The 18,566-nt window shown below is 32.2% G+C and overlaps 1 protein-coding gene across 8 annotated transcripts in view; it reads left to right on the forward strand.

Moving 5' to 3' along the window:
* Positions 1-18,566, forward strand: part of LOC114341830 (bromodomain-containing protein 3) — a 152,588-nt gene that overhangs the window by 122,531 nt on the left and 11,491 nt on the right. For 7 of the 8 annotated variants that reach the window (XM_050652246.1, XM_050652247.1, XM_028292734.2 and 4 more), the window contains 3 exons: positions 4,805-4,887; positions 11,954-13,260; positions 17,958-18,129. In XM_050652246.1, coding sequence (XP_050508203.1) covers positions 4,805-4,887; positions 11,954-13,260; positions 17,958-18,129 — 1,562 coding nt within the window. The remainder of the gene's footprint in view (positions 1-4,804; positions 4,888-11,953; positions 13,261-17,957; positions 18,130-18,566) is intronic. The other variant, XM_028292986.2, reaches the window with a different exon arrangement.

Consider the following 18,566-nt stretch of genomic DNA (forward strand, 5'->3'; position numbering starts at 1 on the left):
CTCTTTACCATGGATTTGAAGGTTTTTTAAGTTCGATACTTTTTCATTCAGTTGTTCTTGATGATCTGAAGTTGAGGATACCATTTATTTCGATAAAAATAGGCCAATACTGAGTATTTCCTTTCGAACTTCAGTACTTCCAACATTTTCGTGCAGATTATCTCACAAAAATATCCAATGAACTATCTATATGCTTATCTGGAGTTCATAATGGAGTAGTGGGAGACTGTATGTGTAAGGGAAGAGAGATTGAGGAAGAGATAGAGACAGCATGTGAAAACTTATGGAAAACATAGACTTGATTTTCTTTATATTGTTATCTAGTTTTCTTGTGATATTTTCATACAAATGGATCTGATCAATCACTGGATGATTGTGGACCACTGAACAATTCACCGTGCATCACATTTCAGAAGATTATGAACCCTAAGAGAAACGTCGTGAAAGCTTTTCTCCCTGAGAAACTTCAATCAGGTCCATGCTTCAACATCATCCTCACTTTCAATACAAATACTGATTTCCTGTGAATGGCCTGTCTTATTGGCAAGTATGTTTTCCCTTCGTTATCTCAGCTTTTCCATGGCTTCCTGTCTTGTATATTTTATTGCTGTCAGTTTGCCAATCCATGGAATAATATGGAGCCTAGAGAATTCTGATAAGAGATATTGATAACAGTCAGTTAGTGTGTGTCTCTGAATAAGATTCCTGTTATTTTGGAACCATTATGTAACATTTATATACCTTGATTTTTTAAGACAGTAGCTCGGTACACAGTTGTTTATCTTTGTAAAACCTTTTTGAGGCTGATTTCTGCGTATAAATAATAAAATATGTAATATATCGATTATAACTTAAAAAGGTTACTAAAAAGACACATACAAAAACAAATACTTGACAAAACAAGAATACTGTTAATTTGGGTTATTCATAATTTATTCGATCCCACAATAATACATACTCTTACACCGTTAAATTCTGCACCATAAGATTATGCAATTCATGAATTTTTATAAGAAAAATTAAACAATTTTCACTAGGTGGTAGAAAGGTAAGCCAACGTGAACACCACAAAAAAGCTAGTCCGTGGTACTGTATGGTTTTAGATTTTTTTATTATTTTTTTAATGGTCGGCAAAGGCTGATGTGTTGGCCTCCACCCACATTGTTTGCACTCTAGGGCTGTTTTGTGCTATTTGAGGGTTTAATTTTTTCATTATTCTTTATGTGAAGTATTTGACAACATACCTACAAAGTGGACAAAGCTGAACATGATCAATGTTGAGTTTATTTGGTACTTTATTGGTAATTTTATTTGAGAAGAGAAGCTTGTCGATTATATTTCAAGTTAAATGATCATCAAAAACTGCTACACTGATATTACTTACAAAACCTATATATATTTCATTACAATTCACAGGAATTTGTCCTGTAAAATTTGGCATCAATGTTCCATCAATAGATGACCAACGTTCGTTCTGAAGCAGAAGTGACGTCATATAATTGTCAAGCTATATAGGACCACATAATCCTATATGACTGTCAACTGAAGGGTTGTAAAATAATTGATAAAATAAAGAATTCTATGTATGTATAAATGAAATTAAGAATTTGATTTTAGTTGGTTTAAAGTTATTTTTTTGCGTAAATATTATCTTAGAGCATTTAGAGTCGAAGTTTGGTAATCTATATGAAAATACTCATCCAATGATATATCACATATAGCACTTGGTGCAAAATTGAGGAATTTGCTAGAGATCAAAAAATGTGATAACAGATTTTTCAACGGCACTGGTTGGCATTAAGGTTTCCTAATATGTAATATAATTTCCACCATATGGCTGATCATGCTGTTAGGCTTTAATGGACAATTGGATCTTTGGCATGAGACCATTCAAATTACTTATTTTGCTTATGATTCGAGAACCATGTACTAATGTCAAAGCCTTTTTCTGATCCTCAATAGGTAACAAGATAAGAGTGTTCTTTTTTATTCATTGAACCTCTCCCTCTCTCTTAAAACCACTCTCTAGCCTGTTAAAGCTCTTCAGTCATTGATTATTTACTTCTTCTCCCAGTATTACTTCAAATTCTTCATTTTGGATACAAATGAATGATATTGCAGTTGACCAAAATCTCTTTAACGTCTTCGAAAAGTCATTGATTGTTTACTTCATCACCCACTATCGCCCAAAATGCTATATTTTGGCCAACTTTCCCACACTCTAGTTGACAAAGGCCCCCCTAAAGCCATCTTTTAGCCTTCGACAACCCTCAGGTCATTCATTATTTATTTTTTTAGCCACTACCACGTGCTCACATAAAGTTTATCAGTGATTTGTGATGTCACTTCCGTTCCTAAAGGCAATTTTGATGTCAATACTTGAAATATAAGAAGACAGCCGAACAAAAATCAATACAAAGTCCTAAACTCAACAAAGTAATGAAAAAATTAAGGTGGCAGTGAACTTATTATGAGGCAAATATGTTAGCAATTTTTAATGTCCAAAATATAGGTAGATTATTATATATATAAAAAAAAAGATATTTCATATCAGGATTAATTATGTTGTGATGTAAAATGTATATAAACATATATAGTTATTTGCGAAGGAAATGTAATTCGATTGTGACTAGTGTATTTTTCGAAAGAGAAGGGAATTTTTTTATCGATTAGAGCAGCGACTGAAGAATCTTCGCGTAGCAATGTTAAGTGGTGTTGCTAATTTGTTGTTTTTGTATATAATCTCAATCTGCTATACAAGGTGAGTCATAAAGAATGTGTATTATTTTACCCGAAGGTGATACAGCAGATCATATTAGTTTTTTTGTTGAAAAACTCAAAATTTATAATTAATAAAAATTGAGAATAAGATTTCAGTATATTTTACTTTACATATAAAAATAAATCGAAATAAAAAGAACGAAAATGTATCAGAGGACATGCTTTATGTGAGATTTCCTCAAACTTCAATATATTTTATTAACTTTTCTTGCAAATTTCCTCTTTTATCTTCCGCTCTAAGTTTTAAGTCTCTGAAATCTGCATCAGTACTTCCGGGGTCTCGTCACTAGTGTATTGATAACTGTACTACTGTTGCTATTAGTCGGTTTCTAGATTCTGGGTGACGTTATTGTCTCTTTTATTGGCACAATTAGGGCGCTATTCTATCTCGACGGCTTCTAGAATAATTCTTGGTTTCTATCCACGGATGGAGGCCATGATGTCAGAATAATACCACACAAACCAATCTGGTATATCTCAGATATATCTGATTTTTCTTATTTTTGTATCAACTATCTAGCCATATCGCTATGAAAACATTTCAAATTTGGTTTTCGTCAATGTCAAGGCATGTAAGATAAAGAGTTGTATCAGTACAACATAGTGTATGTAACATTGATGTTTTTGTTATGAAGAAAGAAGTAGCTGAAATGTAGAAATTAGTGGATCAGTTGTAGTTTGAAAAGTCACATGGTAAATCTTACCCGAAATCATCAAAGTAAACTTAGCAAGCCTAGTTATAGCTAAGATACAAAATTTTCAAAATTTCGATTTGGTGTGTCACAATTCAACATATTGCTATGTCATATTTTGTTTCATTGGACAAGTTGATATATTTATAGTATTTTTTCTTGTATAATTTGTCGGTAATCTTCGTTTTAAAAGACTCATTGTATGAAATATTTTCATTGAATTTTCTTTTGAGATTTGGGCATTTTAGTAGGTTTACTGTAACTTCTTTATGACAATGTGTTGACATAAATACAGTGGATATTCTTTACAACTATATCGTTTAAACTTCTTGTAATCTTTTCATCTTTGGTGAATGGTGTACAGTACTAAATCCCTTTCTGAAATCAATGTAGTTCCTTTGTGGTTATTTAGTAACTTCTAGATAAAATCCAGGAGCTTCATTGGAAATTTTTATCTGTCAGGAGTTTTTTTTTTGCAAAATTCTATGTCCAAGTGACTAAAAAGTTTTTATGAAGTAAAAGTAGCATCACATATGCTTTTCCTGATATATTTTCATTATAATCCTTTTAGTTTAAAAGATAACTGAAATGTAACATCAGTGATCATTTATTAGCTATAAATATTTGTTTAATAAGCAAAAAACTAATATACTTCTATCAAATCGTCGGTAAAATGTTCCACGTTCCTTCACCTCGTATAAATATCATACTTTTTTTGATAAATGTAATATTTCTACAGTTGCTGTTTGATCTAAAATTACTTGTAGTGCAGTATGGTTGTACATACGTTTCTCTCACCTAAAACAGATTTTTTTGCACTCATTTATAATATTGTCAAATACTTTTTATATAAGTTTTGTCTTTGTATTCGGCATTCATTTTAAATTAAATATATTCTATTATCAATTTCACTTCTTTTTGTTTTTTTTTAAATATAATTTAATACTTAAAGAACGGGGAACCACTGGGAATTGTTTACTATGTAAATATACTTAGGAATTTATTTTGTAAATATAATGTGAACTTTTTAGTGTTCGCGAGAATAAACTTATATCTTGCCTCTAGAGTAGATTTTTAGAGTTTTCCAGGCTAAATATTAATTAGGAATTACTATTTGTATATTTATTTTAAAGATAATGCGAATGATTTCTTTCAACAAAAGTAAAATGTAAGCATTAACACTGAATGATGTCGAGAATGAGATTTATTAAATTTAATATATAATGCAACAACTTGTTTTTGTGGTAAGACCTTTTAACGAATACGAATTGTCCGCACTCAAGGTATCAGAAAAAAAGCGAGAAGTGTTTACTGAGCAAAAAGTTTTATAGGTGGGACGGCGAACCGGCAGGCCAAAAAGAAAGCGAATAAAAAATCACCCAATCCTTCTCTAGGCAGTTCCACCACCACTACGGTACGTATAAAACTTTATTTTTTATGTAAGAGACAAGAAATTTTATCTGTTTATCTTTGAAATTCGTTTTAATGGAAAAGTACATCGGGCTTCTGAAATTTTTGGCCTCCTTGATCTCCAGATTTGACGCCATTCGATTTTTTCTTGTGGAGTTACCTACAGGCAAAGATGTATCTTTAAAGGAAATTTAGAAATGTTGCTCATTTGAAAAGAGTAATTAAAAAATGTGTTCAGAGTTTACTGCAGCTATGATTGGAACGGTATTTATAAAAGTTTTCTGAAATTTTTCAATTTTCTCTGCAATTTTCGTAAATTTTTTTCCGCAAGAAACTTCGACACAGCATTAGAAAACTGTTTAACAAAAGATGAAGAAAATCAGTAAAGTGGTTCTCAAGTTATGCCGTTTCATAGTGAAAAGGGGATTAATTTTTATAATATTATAATAGATAACAATTTCATAAACATTAAAAATAAAAACTAATTTACAATTTCCTATTTTATTTTTTTATTAATTATTTTTATGAAAATATATTCTTCAATAAAAATTTATGGTCACTAAGAATAATATACAAAAAAAAAGAAAATCGGAAAAAACTTGTTCATTATATGCCAATTCTAATTTTAAGGCTTTTTTAATTATTTACACAAATCAAATAGCTAGGAAACAAGCGATATTGGTAAACTTAATGTTTTTTCTGTTTTTAAAGTTTTATTAACTGTTGGTATTTTTCAGTATTGTTTCACTTAAAACGCATATTCGTCTATTTTCTTTATTTTTAAAGACATCAGGGGAATTAAAAAAAACAGAATGTTCAGAAAACATGAGACTATAACATGATTTTCGATGTATAGGTACTCACCCTTGTATTCCTTGTCCTCCTTTAGAGGGAGTCTCAAACTTAAAATAAGAAAAACATTTATTTTTTTTCCACCCGGTATATGTCCAAAAGAAAAGTTACATTAAACATTATTTGTCCAACAGTGTAAATGGTACATTCCATGTCAAATCACTCGGGCAAAAACTTTTGGATCTCCAATTTTTTTGAAACTTGGTGTATAGCTTTTGCAGGACTTAAAAATAAGATATTTAAGGTCAAAAGTCTTCTTCTTTTTTTTTTCTAAAAATGTTATTTTATGCGGTTTTACAGTGATTTGGTGTTTATTTAAACAAATTTGCATTTTTTACCATAAAGTATCAATGGAAAAAAGAATATTTTAATAGAGGGAACTCAAAATATCATTATATGGCATTATAACAAGTTATTTTGATTCAAAACAGGTTTTTGATCAAATTTTATAGTGTAGAAAACGTTAAAATACCATTTTTTCTATTTTCCTCCATTCCCAAAATACATCATCGATTTGGCTGAGAATTTGCCCACAGATAGCCAAGGCATAGGGCTTTAAGTGGTTAGAAGGATTTGAATTATATTACAATACAAAAAAATTACATATCAGACTCAAAAGTATATTAGTTTATTCGGGATAGCATTTGACCTTGCATACCAAGCTGTCCAAAATTTTATTTTTCGAATCTTTAGGGGGTCAATAGTAGCCTAAATTTAAAATCACGAATGAATTCCTCCGTTAAGTTAGCTGCCATCTTGATTTTAAAGAAGAACCGTTTTTGCCATCTCCGCCATTTTTAACTTTTCGACAAAAATGGTAGGAACTGAAGTTGTTCCAAAGAAATCGTATTTACAATTATTACAATTTCTTTTTAACAATGTTTGTCGTGAGGTCGATATTTTCAGAGTTAATTGTACTTGCATTAGACACCTATATTTTTGACTATGATATTGTAGTATGGTATAACTAGATCCAAACCCAGACATCCAGTGAAAGTTATCCTCCAACACCTAATTGTTTTATATGGTCCACATAATGTTCAGAAAAAAGTCACACCATTTTGCCATTTTGAGCGTCGGGTTTGGAGGGGAGAGGGGGAGAAATCGGTAAATTCGTAGTTTTTTTAAGTTTTTCGTCAATATTTCTAAAACTATGCGGTTTAGCATGAGCAACCTTCTATACAAAAATGTTCTACATTAAATTTGAAACAAAAAAGGCCCCATGCATAATCCTTCTAAAATGAACGGTTCCAAAGTTACGGAGGTAGTATAGTATAATTGGTCCAAAAAAGGCCTAACCCAGACATTAAAAGTAAAAGTTTTCCTCCAACACCAAATTGTTCTATATGGTCCAGATATTGTTCAGTAAAAAGTTACACCATTTTGAGCGTCCGGTTTGGGGGGGAGATGGGGGAGAAATCGGTAAATTAGTCGTTTTTTTATGTTTTTCGTCAATATTTCTAAAAATATGCTTTAGCGTAAACAATGTTCTATACAAAAATGTTCTACATCAAATTTGAAACCAAAAAGGTCCCATACATAATTGTTATAAAATCAACGATTCCAGAGTTACGGAAGGTGAAAAGTGGGGGTTTTCTATACTTTTTATATTTCATGGGCAATTTATAATATTTTTACTGATTGAAAGAAATTTTCTTTAACAGGATTTGCTATTTCAGTGGCCGATGGTATGTTAGTGATAATCCCTTGAAGAAACGTCAACCTCACCACCCAAAATCATCATCAATTGCCCAAAAAATATAAAAAGTATCGAAAACCTCCACATGTCACCCTCCGTAACTCTGGAACCGTTGATTTTATAACAATTATGGATAGGACCATTTTTGTTTTAAATTTTATTTAGAACGTTTTTGTATAGAACATTGTTTACGCTTAAACATAGTTTTAGAAATTTTGACGAAAAACGTAAAGAAACTACTAATTTACCGACTTCTCCCCCCATCTCCCCCCCCCCCAAACCGGACGCTCAAAATGGTGTAACTTTTTACTGAACAAAATGTGGGCCATATAGAACAATTTGGTGTTGGAGGAATACTTTTACTTTGGATGTCTGGGTTAGGCATTTTTTTGGACCAATTATACTATACTACCTCCGTAACTTTGGAACCGTTCATTTTAGAAGGATTTTGTATAGGGCCTTTTTTATTTCAAATTTAATGTAGAACATTTTTGTATAGAAGGTTGTTCATACTAAACCTCTATAGTTTTAGAAATATTGACCAAAAACCTAAAAAACTACGAATTCACCGACTTCTCCCCCCCCCCCAAATTAACTTAATATTTACAACGCTAAAAAGTAATTAAATTGTAATAGATTTTTTTAAGATTTTGCTAATCATTTTGACGTTCTATTGATGAAATATTAATTTCTTACTTCGGATACTTTCACAATTATCGTGTAGATGGCGCTAAGATTAATATAGATTAATTTATAATCACGTATTACGGAACATTAAAAAAACGTAAATTCAGTATTTAAAACGTAAGTATATTTAAAGTAAAAATATATACCACAGCTTTGACCAACTAATATTTTTTTAAATTAATGTTTTTAATTTTAAATTAATCACTGACATTTATGTCAAATTTCCGGTAATCGTTTACAGACTTGCCATTACTGGCGCTCGCGAATTTATAAATATCCCCTCTACGTACGAGCTCACAGCGTATAGATCAATTTGGTGTTGGAGGATAACTTTCACTTTGGATGTCTGGGTTATGTCATTTTTTGAATCAATTCTATCATACTATTGCATGTAACTTTTTTAGTATTATAATATAATTCAAATCCTTCTAACCACTAAGACTTCTTCTAAGTCCTATGTTTTGGCTATCTGTGGGCAAATTTTCAGACAAATCGATTATGACGTATTTTGGGAATGGAGCAAAATGTAAAAAACGGTAGTTTAACGTTTTCTACACTATCAAATTTAATCAAAAACTTGTATTGAATCAAAATAACTTATTATAATGCCATATAATGACATTCTTGAGTCCCTTCTATTAAAATATTATGTTTTCCATTGATACTTTACGACAAAAAATGCAAATTTGCTTAAACAAATACCAAATCACTGTAAAATCGCTTAAAATAACATTTTGAGAAAAAAGAGAAGAAGAAGAAGACAATTCGACCTTAAATGTTTTATTTCTACATCCCGCAAATACTATATGTATACCAATTTTCAGACAAATAGGAGATCCAAAATTGAGTTTGTGAAATGGAATCACCCAAATACTAAAAAAATCTAAAATAAAGTAAAAACGGCGGAATCTGTTAATCCGTTCACGAGAAAATCAACTATCGCCCGGTTTCCGAAAGGATGATCATCTCAAAAATTATGTAATCGACGATTAACAATAGATTAAATGCGTCAGAAACGTCAAACAAACTAGTTTTAACAACAGTCGATCACCTGACAAAAGATTAATCGTTAGTTAACAGCCGATCATGAGTGTTTTGAGTCTCCGAAAGGTCGATTAACCAGTTTCGCTTGTCAAACGGCGGTAAAAATGGACTGTTACCTAATCTGCGACTATCCGTCGATTAACGGGCTGTTAAGAGTTTTTTTAGTTTTTTAATTACTGCAATTAACAAATTCCGGGAAAAAATTGTCAAATAACACATATGTAAATGATATAAATCATATTATTCAATAAAAATAAGATTTTTTTATGGAAGAAATAATTTAAAATATTTATTTAACTTGCAGAACATAAATATCTCGGACATTTTTTATATTTGATTATATAATTTATATTTTTTTTCTTTTAACAATGTAAGGTGACAAGGATGCTAGACTCGTGGAGCTATTTTTTGAGAGGCCAGAGCTCTAAAAAGTAGAACATAATGATTATAGCGATGTAAATAAGAGGGAAATCGTGTGAGAAATTATATCAGCTAACTTTGAAGACAATAAAACAGCCGGTAAATAAATTAAAAATAAATATAAAAAGTAAATATATAGACTAAAAATAAAAATAAGATTATAAAATATTATAGATCATAAATAAACTGTTTTATATCTCCAACTTTCGTCACAATACCTAGCCTCATTTTTAAAATGCTCTCGTTCAATTCTTGCTCCAAACAAAAGTGACAGTACGTAAGAGAGAATGCACCTTTAGAATCTAAAGATACAAGTTTGGATTTAGAGGTTAATATAATTGAAATTTTGAAGGATAACAGCCAATTGTGACAGTATCGCTACCAAATCGTATGTCAGATCATCGATTACATGATCTATGATCATGCAATTTTACAATAATTGGCGTTTGAGAAACCCATCACAGGTTAACAGTTGATCAAATCTGACAGCCGATTAGATGATCGGAGATTTGAATAACGTTTCGGAAACCGGCTGTATGAAAATGAACATAATTTTCGGTGGTGCAAAAACCTTTGGAATTGTATTTTAAATATAAACTTACGTGCATAGAAATCGGCCCACTTAAAAATTTGGTCATTTTTGATGTCTCATATTTCCTAAACGTGTTGGCCGATTTAAGTGATTTTTTGAACATGTTATAGCCTGATTCTTTAAAAATACGACTGGAATAATATTGTTGCTAAACAGGTAAATTTTCATTGTATACCGGGTGTACCAGTTAAACTGTGTTTTTTTCTCAAAGTTCGCATCACCCTGTGGAATATTCTAGCATTTATAAAATACTGAAATTAAAACCTAACTATAGCCTCAGGTTTTCTTAACATTATGTTTTTTGATTCGTTCGTTTATGTTGCAAATTCTGCATAAAAAAATAATGACAGTTGGTTTTATAAACGTATGTCCGCAAATATTTCGTTTCCGAGATACGGGATGTTGAATTTTTTCTTACAAACTGACGATTTATTTATTGCTTTAAAACCAGTTGAGATATGCAAATGAAATTTTTTAGGTTTTAAGAGATAGTTATTGCTGATTTTTTGATATAAAATTAAGAATTTTATATTCACCATTAACGTGCATATGGGTAATAAGATCGGTCATATTACACGTATGCGCTCTAATAGTGGATATTAAATTCTTAATTGTATGTCAAAAAATGTGCAATAACTACGTCTTAAAACCCACCAAATTTCATTGGCATATCTCAACCGGTTTTAAAGCAATAAAATAAATCGTCAGTTTGTACGAAAAAATTCAACATCCCGTATCTCGGAAACGAAACATTTGCGGACTTACGTTTATAAAGCCAACTGTCATTATTTTTTCACGCAGAATTATCCCTTAAAATTTGTCACACTTATTTAGAAGCACTGTGTATTGATGAAGAACATGTGTAGTTGTTAAAGTACCTAACTTTTTTATTATTCAACATAAATGAATGAATCAAAAAACAGAATATTAAGAAAACCTAAGGCTATAGTTGGGTTTTAATTTCAGTATTTTATAAATGCTAGAATATTCCACAGGGTGATGCGAACTTTGAGAAAAAACACAGTTTGATTGGTACACCCGGTGTACAATGAAAATTTATCTGTTTAGCAACAATATTATACAAGTGGTATTTTTAAAGAATCAGGCTATAACATGTTCAAAAAATCACTTAAATCGGCGAACAGGTTTAGGAAATATGAGACATCAAAAACGACCAAATTTTTAAGTGGGCCGATTTCTATGCACGTAAGTTTATTTTAGACGAAACTATTTTGATCGTGATTTAGAGGGAATTCATTAAAACACATACATTAAGTCGTTTTACTGTCTGTATTTGGCCAAGGAATAGTAGGAAGTGTTTTAGTTGTATTTACAGAGACTGACATAACAAATATAATTGAATATAGGCACTGATGTACTTACATCTTGATCAAAATGTGCAAATACTGGCTATTGAATTTACTACAACTTACAAAGAAAACTAATATAAGTAAATTCACCGTGTGCTGTAAATAACAATTACAGCACAATAATGAAAAATAGTTAGCTCTAGTCCCATCAATAATGCCCTATAATTGATACTAATAAAATTTGGTGCAAAATGAACTTTATAAGATCGAAGAGAGAACTTTATTTTGAAATGGTTCGCTAGGTTTGTCCCTCTCAGAATGGCTGCTAATCGTTGCCTTAGTTTCTTTTGTGAAGGTAGGCTCATATTTAGGCTTTGAATTACTTAGTTTTTGTTCTTTAATGAAATTATTACCTGACCTAATATACAATAAGGATAATTTAAATGTTGATTATTGTTTCCTACAGACTATAAAAGTGCCGCCGCCTCAAACGACGGCAACACCTGCACCGCCGTCACAAGCCGCACCAGCTATCACGACAGCAGCAACCGCTAATTTAACCACAACTGTAACCGTACCACCACTTACTACCACAACGACAAATACGATAGCTCCACCAATTCAACCGGCGCCAGTTCCAAACGTCGCAGTTCCCGCGCAAACGACGCCAGCCGCACCCGCCTTCACGCCGAGCATAACCATCAAACCATCACTACAGGCCGCCCCTATCGCTCCGACGGTGCCGCCTCTTATCAAGTCAATCGAGAAACTGCCTGTCACAACTCTCTTACCTCCTACCGTTCCTACGATAACGCCTCCAACAGTACCTCAAGCTCCCAAATCGGTAGCGCTACCGACTCCTTCTCCTGATAAACCTAAACCTAACATTATTTCTCCCATTGGTACCTTTACCGACCCTATCGAACAATCATTGGCTAGTCTTGAACACGATATTAAGCAGAATGATCCTATGGACGTCATTACGGCGTCTACTATGATGCAAATGCCTACTACACTAACCAATCCTATCGTGTCACATCCACATCCTAACTTAAACTTAAATCCCACCATTAACCATCCTATTTTACAGCCTAGCACACTTAGTATGGACTTGAAAGCGCCTATTATGGGCACTATGGCGCCGAGCAATACCATGTTGCATCACGGATTGCAACAAGCAATGGAAACAGATATCAGTATACCTCCACCACCCACCAACATGCTACATGGACAGAACAACGGTTTTGGCATGAAACACAATTTTGATCTGACTACAAACAACAACGGTCTTTCCTCGATGGGTCTGCCCATGGAAATGTCGATATCGTCAATGTTTGATCCAATTCCACAAAATATTAATCCCATGATGAAGAACGATTCCCAACTCAAAATGGACGATCGCATGGATACCTTAGGCGGACTTTTGAACGACAAGAAGTCCAATCTCCTCATACAAAAGCCGATGTCGCAGTCGTTTGGTTTCAAGAATGACAAACCAGATCATAACGTCAAAAACGCTAGTTCCTGGTCGAGTTTGGCCAAAGGAAAATCACCACAAAACAATATTCCGGGCGGCAGCAGTAAACAACAAGTTATGGATAGTTTTAAGGCATTCCAAAATAAAGCTAAAGAAAAGGCCGATAGAGAGAAACAAAGGCTGGAGAACTTAGAAATGAAGCGGCAACAGAGGGAACAAGCGGAGAGGGAGAGGTTACGGGCGGAAAACGAAAGGCGAAGGGAACGGGAAGAAGAAGATGCGCTCGAGAAAGCAAGGTAAGGCATTTTACGTTATGTAAATTTATATTTTGCAAAGTTTGTTTTGCCAATAGATCTGCTCGTTCATTCCCATACACCCCTTCATGACCTGGCACCCATATTAAAGACACTTTATTGGTTTTTGCCAGGTTGTTGAGATCTTTACAGTTCCTCACCAGTTTTGATTTGGTGACTGGGTTTTTTATCTCCAGACTTTCTGGCTATGTATAAATGTTGATCCTCGCTGCTTTGGAGTCTCCATCTATGGTGGAGTTCGGGCATCATCTACCTATAATTTCTGAAACCTGTCTCATCTGTTTTCGTTCGTCTCGGTCATCACTCTGTTATTGTATGTACATGCCAATCTAAACTTACGTGCATAGAAATCGGCCCACTTACAAATTTGGTCATTTTTGATGTCTCATATTTCCTAAACCCGTTGTCCGATTTAAGTGATATTTTGAACATTTTATAGCCTGATTCTTTAAAAATACCACTGTAATAATATTGTTGCTAAACAGGTAAATTTTCATTGTATACCGGGTGTACCAATCAAACTGTGTTTTTTTCTCAAAGTTCGCATCACCTTGTGGAATATTCTAGCATTTATAAAATACTGAAATTAAAATTCAACTATAGTCCCAGATTTTCTTAAAATTTTGTTTTTTAATTCATTCGTTTATGTTGGATAATAAAGTTATGTACTTTAGCAACTACACATGTTCTTCATCAATAAGTCTTCTGTTTCTAAATAAGTGCGACAAACTTTAAGGGATAACGCGATTAAGAGATACGCGAGATACGCGATGTTGAATTTTTTCGTACAAACTGGTGATTTATTTATTGCTTTAAAACTCGTTGAGATTTGCAACTGAAATTTGGTAGGTTTTAAGAGATAGTTATTGCGAATATTTGACATAAAATTAAGAATTTTATATTCACCATTAGCGTGCATACGGGTAATATGATCGGCCATTACACGTATGCGCGCTCATGGTGAATATTAAATTCTTAATTGTATGTCAAAAATGTGCAATAACTACATCTTAAACCTCACCAAATTTCATTGGCATATCTCAATCGGTTTTAAAGCAATAAAATAAATCGCAGTTTGTAAGAAAAAATTCAACATCCCGTATCTCGGAAACGAAACATTTGCGGACATATGCTTATAAAGCCAACTGTCATTAGTAGGTAAGTATTTTACTATCCAACATAAACGAATGAATCAAAAAACAGAATGTTAAGAAAACCTGAGGCTATAGTTGGGTTTTAATTTCAGTATTTTATAAATGCTAGAATATTCTACAGGGTGATGCGAACTTTGAGAAAAAAAAAACAGTTTCATTGGTACACCCCAAAATTTACCTGTTTAGCAACAATATTATTACAGTGGTATTTTTAAAGGATCGGGCTATAACATGTTCAAAAAAGAATGTGTGTGTACTTTGTACGCACGTAAGAAGTTATACTTCTATTTTATGATTATATGATTATAAACGAAATTAATATGCTTTTTATTTATATTTTATTTAAATATTAAATTAATTTATACTTAATACTTCTCAAACATTTTTATTAAAACAGTGCCAAAAATTAAAATAATAAAAAAATAAAACACACACAAACACATTAAAAATGCCACAAATGATTTCTGAACATTAATTGTCGGAAAAATTTTTAACTAAATACGTATTTTCTGAAAATAAAATTATGTAATAAATATACTTACAATCATAAAATGTATAAAAAAAATAAAAAAATAAAAGTTTCTATTGGGATTCGAACCAACTTACCACGCGGCTGGTATTTGCGTTGTATTGGGATTCACTCGCATTAAAACTGCGCCACAGAGACAGCTTGTCATTATGTGCGAAGATCGTCTAACTAAACAGATTAACCTTTTGACATTTTTAACTTATGTAAATCAAATTATTTTGATTTTGAATTGAAATGATTTAGAATTGAAAAAATACAACAAAACATAGGGTAAGAAGACAATATATTAGGTGAATATTGATAGAAGTTTTGATGGTAATCAAATTATGTAAAAAAAAGTATTACATACTACTTATGTATTTTGGTAGGTTCAAGGTAGGTATCGGAGCCCGTATAACGACTAATAAATTTCGCAATCACTTGCGTCGTGCAAAGTGGCTATGTTCAAATATCATAACAAAATTTGATCAACTATTTATAAAACACTTACCAGTGAAAGATTCTTTAGCTTTGAATAAGCGAGATCTGCGGCACTCATACTAGGCACAGTTTGATGAGCTTTCACATTGGCATGCAACAATCATCTCTTCTATGTAAATAAGTCCAAAAATATAATATGAAAACTATTTAAAAAGGCAGTATAACCATTAACTAACTTTTTGTTTGTTGTTTCTCTTCCTACAAATTTTAAAACGCAACAAGCATACATTATAACCAAACACAGTCCCACAGCTGTGCCACAGCTGCCATATTGGATAATTTTTGTCATGTCATTTGAACATCCAATCAGAACAAAGTTATAATGCGCATGCGCCCGGTCGCTAGGTTTTCCCATATAAAATTTCACCGTCATTACGCCCGTAAAGAAGTATAACTTCAAAAATCACTTAAATCGGCCAACAGGTTTAGGAAATATGAGACATCAAAAATGACCAAATTTTTAAGTGGGCCGACTTCTATGCACGTAAGTTTATTTTCAGATTTTCTTGATAAGTGTGCACGTCCAAACGCCATTTCAATGTATTCATTTCTTTTATCGTATCTGATTTTGATTTTTTATCTCTTCGTTTCTTATCTACTTTATTTAATTTGAATTAACCCCAATTTTAATTGAAAATACGTTTACTTTGACGTTTCTATTTTTGCTTTGGAAATAACGATTTTTTTTACGATTTTTAATCTAAATTGTTACTTATTAGCGTTCTTAGCGTTATTAAAGCGTTCAGCTAGGAATTCAAAAAAACTTTAGACACTTTCTTCTCTTTCCCATTCTTTCAATAACGATTTTGGTTTGTTGTTAACTTTAGTTTTTTGTTAAAATTTAAGATATATTCGCTCCGTGCGTGACCATGGTGGGGATACACGAAACTATGCCAGCGCCCGAGGGGGCGAAATATGACAACTTTGGCGAATAATGATTGAATAATAATTTTTTTCAATAGATATTTCGCTTACCTGATTATTGCGGTTTTGATATTTATTATTTATTTTTATATTTTCATACTGACTTTCCTTCCCCGATCGGGTGGTATATTCCTATCCCTATCGTCATCTATTTCCATTTTGTGTTCACAAAAGTAATAGTTCAATAGACCAGCTAATGTTAAAATCTGGTAATAATAATTCACACTGCCTAATTGCTGTCGATGTACACTAATGCCCGATTTCACCAAGGATACCTAAACAGTTGCCTTATTAAGTAATTCTTATCGATAGGAACTTCTTAAGTCAATACTTAGGAACAATTGCATTTCACAACTAAAAGAAGTGCTTATCTAGGAAATGCTTTCCTAGGTATTACCTAGGGTACGTTTGAACTATTTTTGATAAATAAAAAGAAGAATAAGATGACATTTCCTTACTTTTTCGATTATTTGTCATTATTGTTAGTTTGCCAATTTGGTTTTGTTCAGTTTTGTACTGTTATAGTTATTTTATTTAGCAGTTAGATATTTGTGCATTAAGTTTGTATATAATAAATATAGTCTTGTATGTTATTTGTATATGTACAGTGAAATGGAGGAAAATAAAAGAGTTGTAAATTTCACATATGACGAAAAATTGAAGTTAGTTGAATTGTCATTAATGAAATAATTTTAAAATAAATAATATGTTGAAAATTGCTTTTTATTATTAATTTTTTTTGACACACTTTTAGTTATATCATGAATGGGTTTTTGAAACACAACACTAGTTTGTTAGGTAGTAGGTAGACTACATAATTTTGTTAACAGACCTATAAAAAACTCCAAAGGATTTTCTATATTTTCCAACACATATTATATTAATAATATAAAAGAAAATACAAAATTACAACTAATAATATACCTAATATTACAGAATAACAGAAAAATTAAGGTAAGAAGCAAATTATTGACAAACGTCACAAGTACATTAGTCAAAATTGTAAAAATATAACCCGACTGTCAACGATAAGTAATACCTAAAGTTTAGGGAGATCGAAATCCGTATCCTAACGTAAGGTAATGCTTAAGCGGTTTAGGCAATTCTTATCGTATGGTGAAATCCGTTTTAGAGTTAGGAAGTACCTAAATCCACTTAGGTAATTCTTAAATATTTAGGTATCGTTGGTGAAATCGGGCCTTAATGTTAACACCGACAACTAAACTATAATGAAAAAGTCTTAAAATTGATATTTTTTTCAGAGAACTTCCATAATTTTAATTTGACGGTTATTTGACACTAGAACTTATTGTTTGTATCATACATTTTATCAAAAATGGTAAATAAAATATTACATTAACGTCAAATATGTCATACGTGTATCATTAGTTTAACATCAAATTGTGTTCGCCAAAAATTTCAGGCGACTACGCTAGGTGTCACGTCAGTCGTACACGGAGCGAATAGAGGTATTCCACTTAAAACATGTATTGTTTCTTCCTACTTTATGAAATACCCTATATATTTAAGTTTAAACCCTTGATACTAGTTTTCCTTGTTTAGTTTGTTTGACGATTATTTTGATATTGTAGGAAGGCTGTAGCGGAGCAGCAACAGCCTATAGCAAGCCAAAGGGTGGAAGAACTGAGGTCGTCGCCTGGTGAAGGAAGTACATCTCCAGGTTCCTTAAGTTCTGGCTCCGAAAGGATATCGGAGCGAGAAAGGCAGAGGTTGCAGGAGCAGGAAAGGCGAAGAAGAGAAGTGGTAAGTACATGTAATTAAGCAACATAGTCTGCAATAATTTTTAAGAGTTTATTTCAAAATATTGTAAAAGTATTTCAACTCAAAGTTTGTCATCAAAATCAAAACATTTTACAGCAACTGTTTTTTATCCACCTGAGTGCATATCAAACTCTAGTGATTGTGAGTCTCTTGTGGCCAAGAAATAAAGATAACTCCAATATTTCTCTAAATTAAATCATCAAAACTTATACTTCCGCTCGTATTTCTGGTGAGCGAACGGAGACAAAAATTTTTACTTGATTCTCAGACGTACTAAGCAGGAATTGATCTGGGACATTTCGAGCACCATCTGACTGACCAACTGCTAGGGCTAGGCCAAGACTCACTTAATCTCATGTATCGATGATATTTTTCAGGGAAAATAAATCTCCCACTCAGCGATTAGAGTCCGCTTCTCG

This window comes from Diabrotica virgifera, chromosome 5, assembly GCF_917563875.1.
Source record: "Diabrotica virgifera virgifera chromosome 5, PGI_DIABVI_V3a".
Taxonomy (NCBI): Eukaryota; Metazoa; Arthropoda; class Insecta; order Coleoptera; family Chrysomelidae; genus Diabrotica; species Diabrotica virgifera.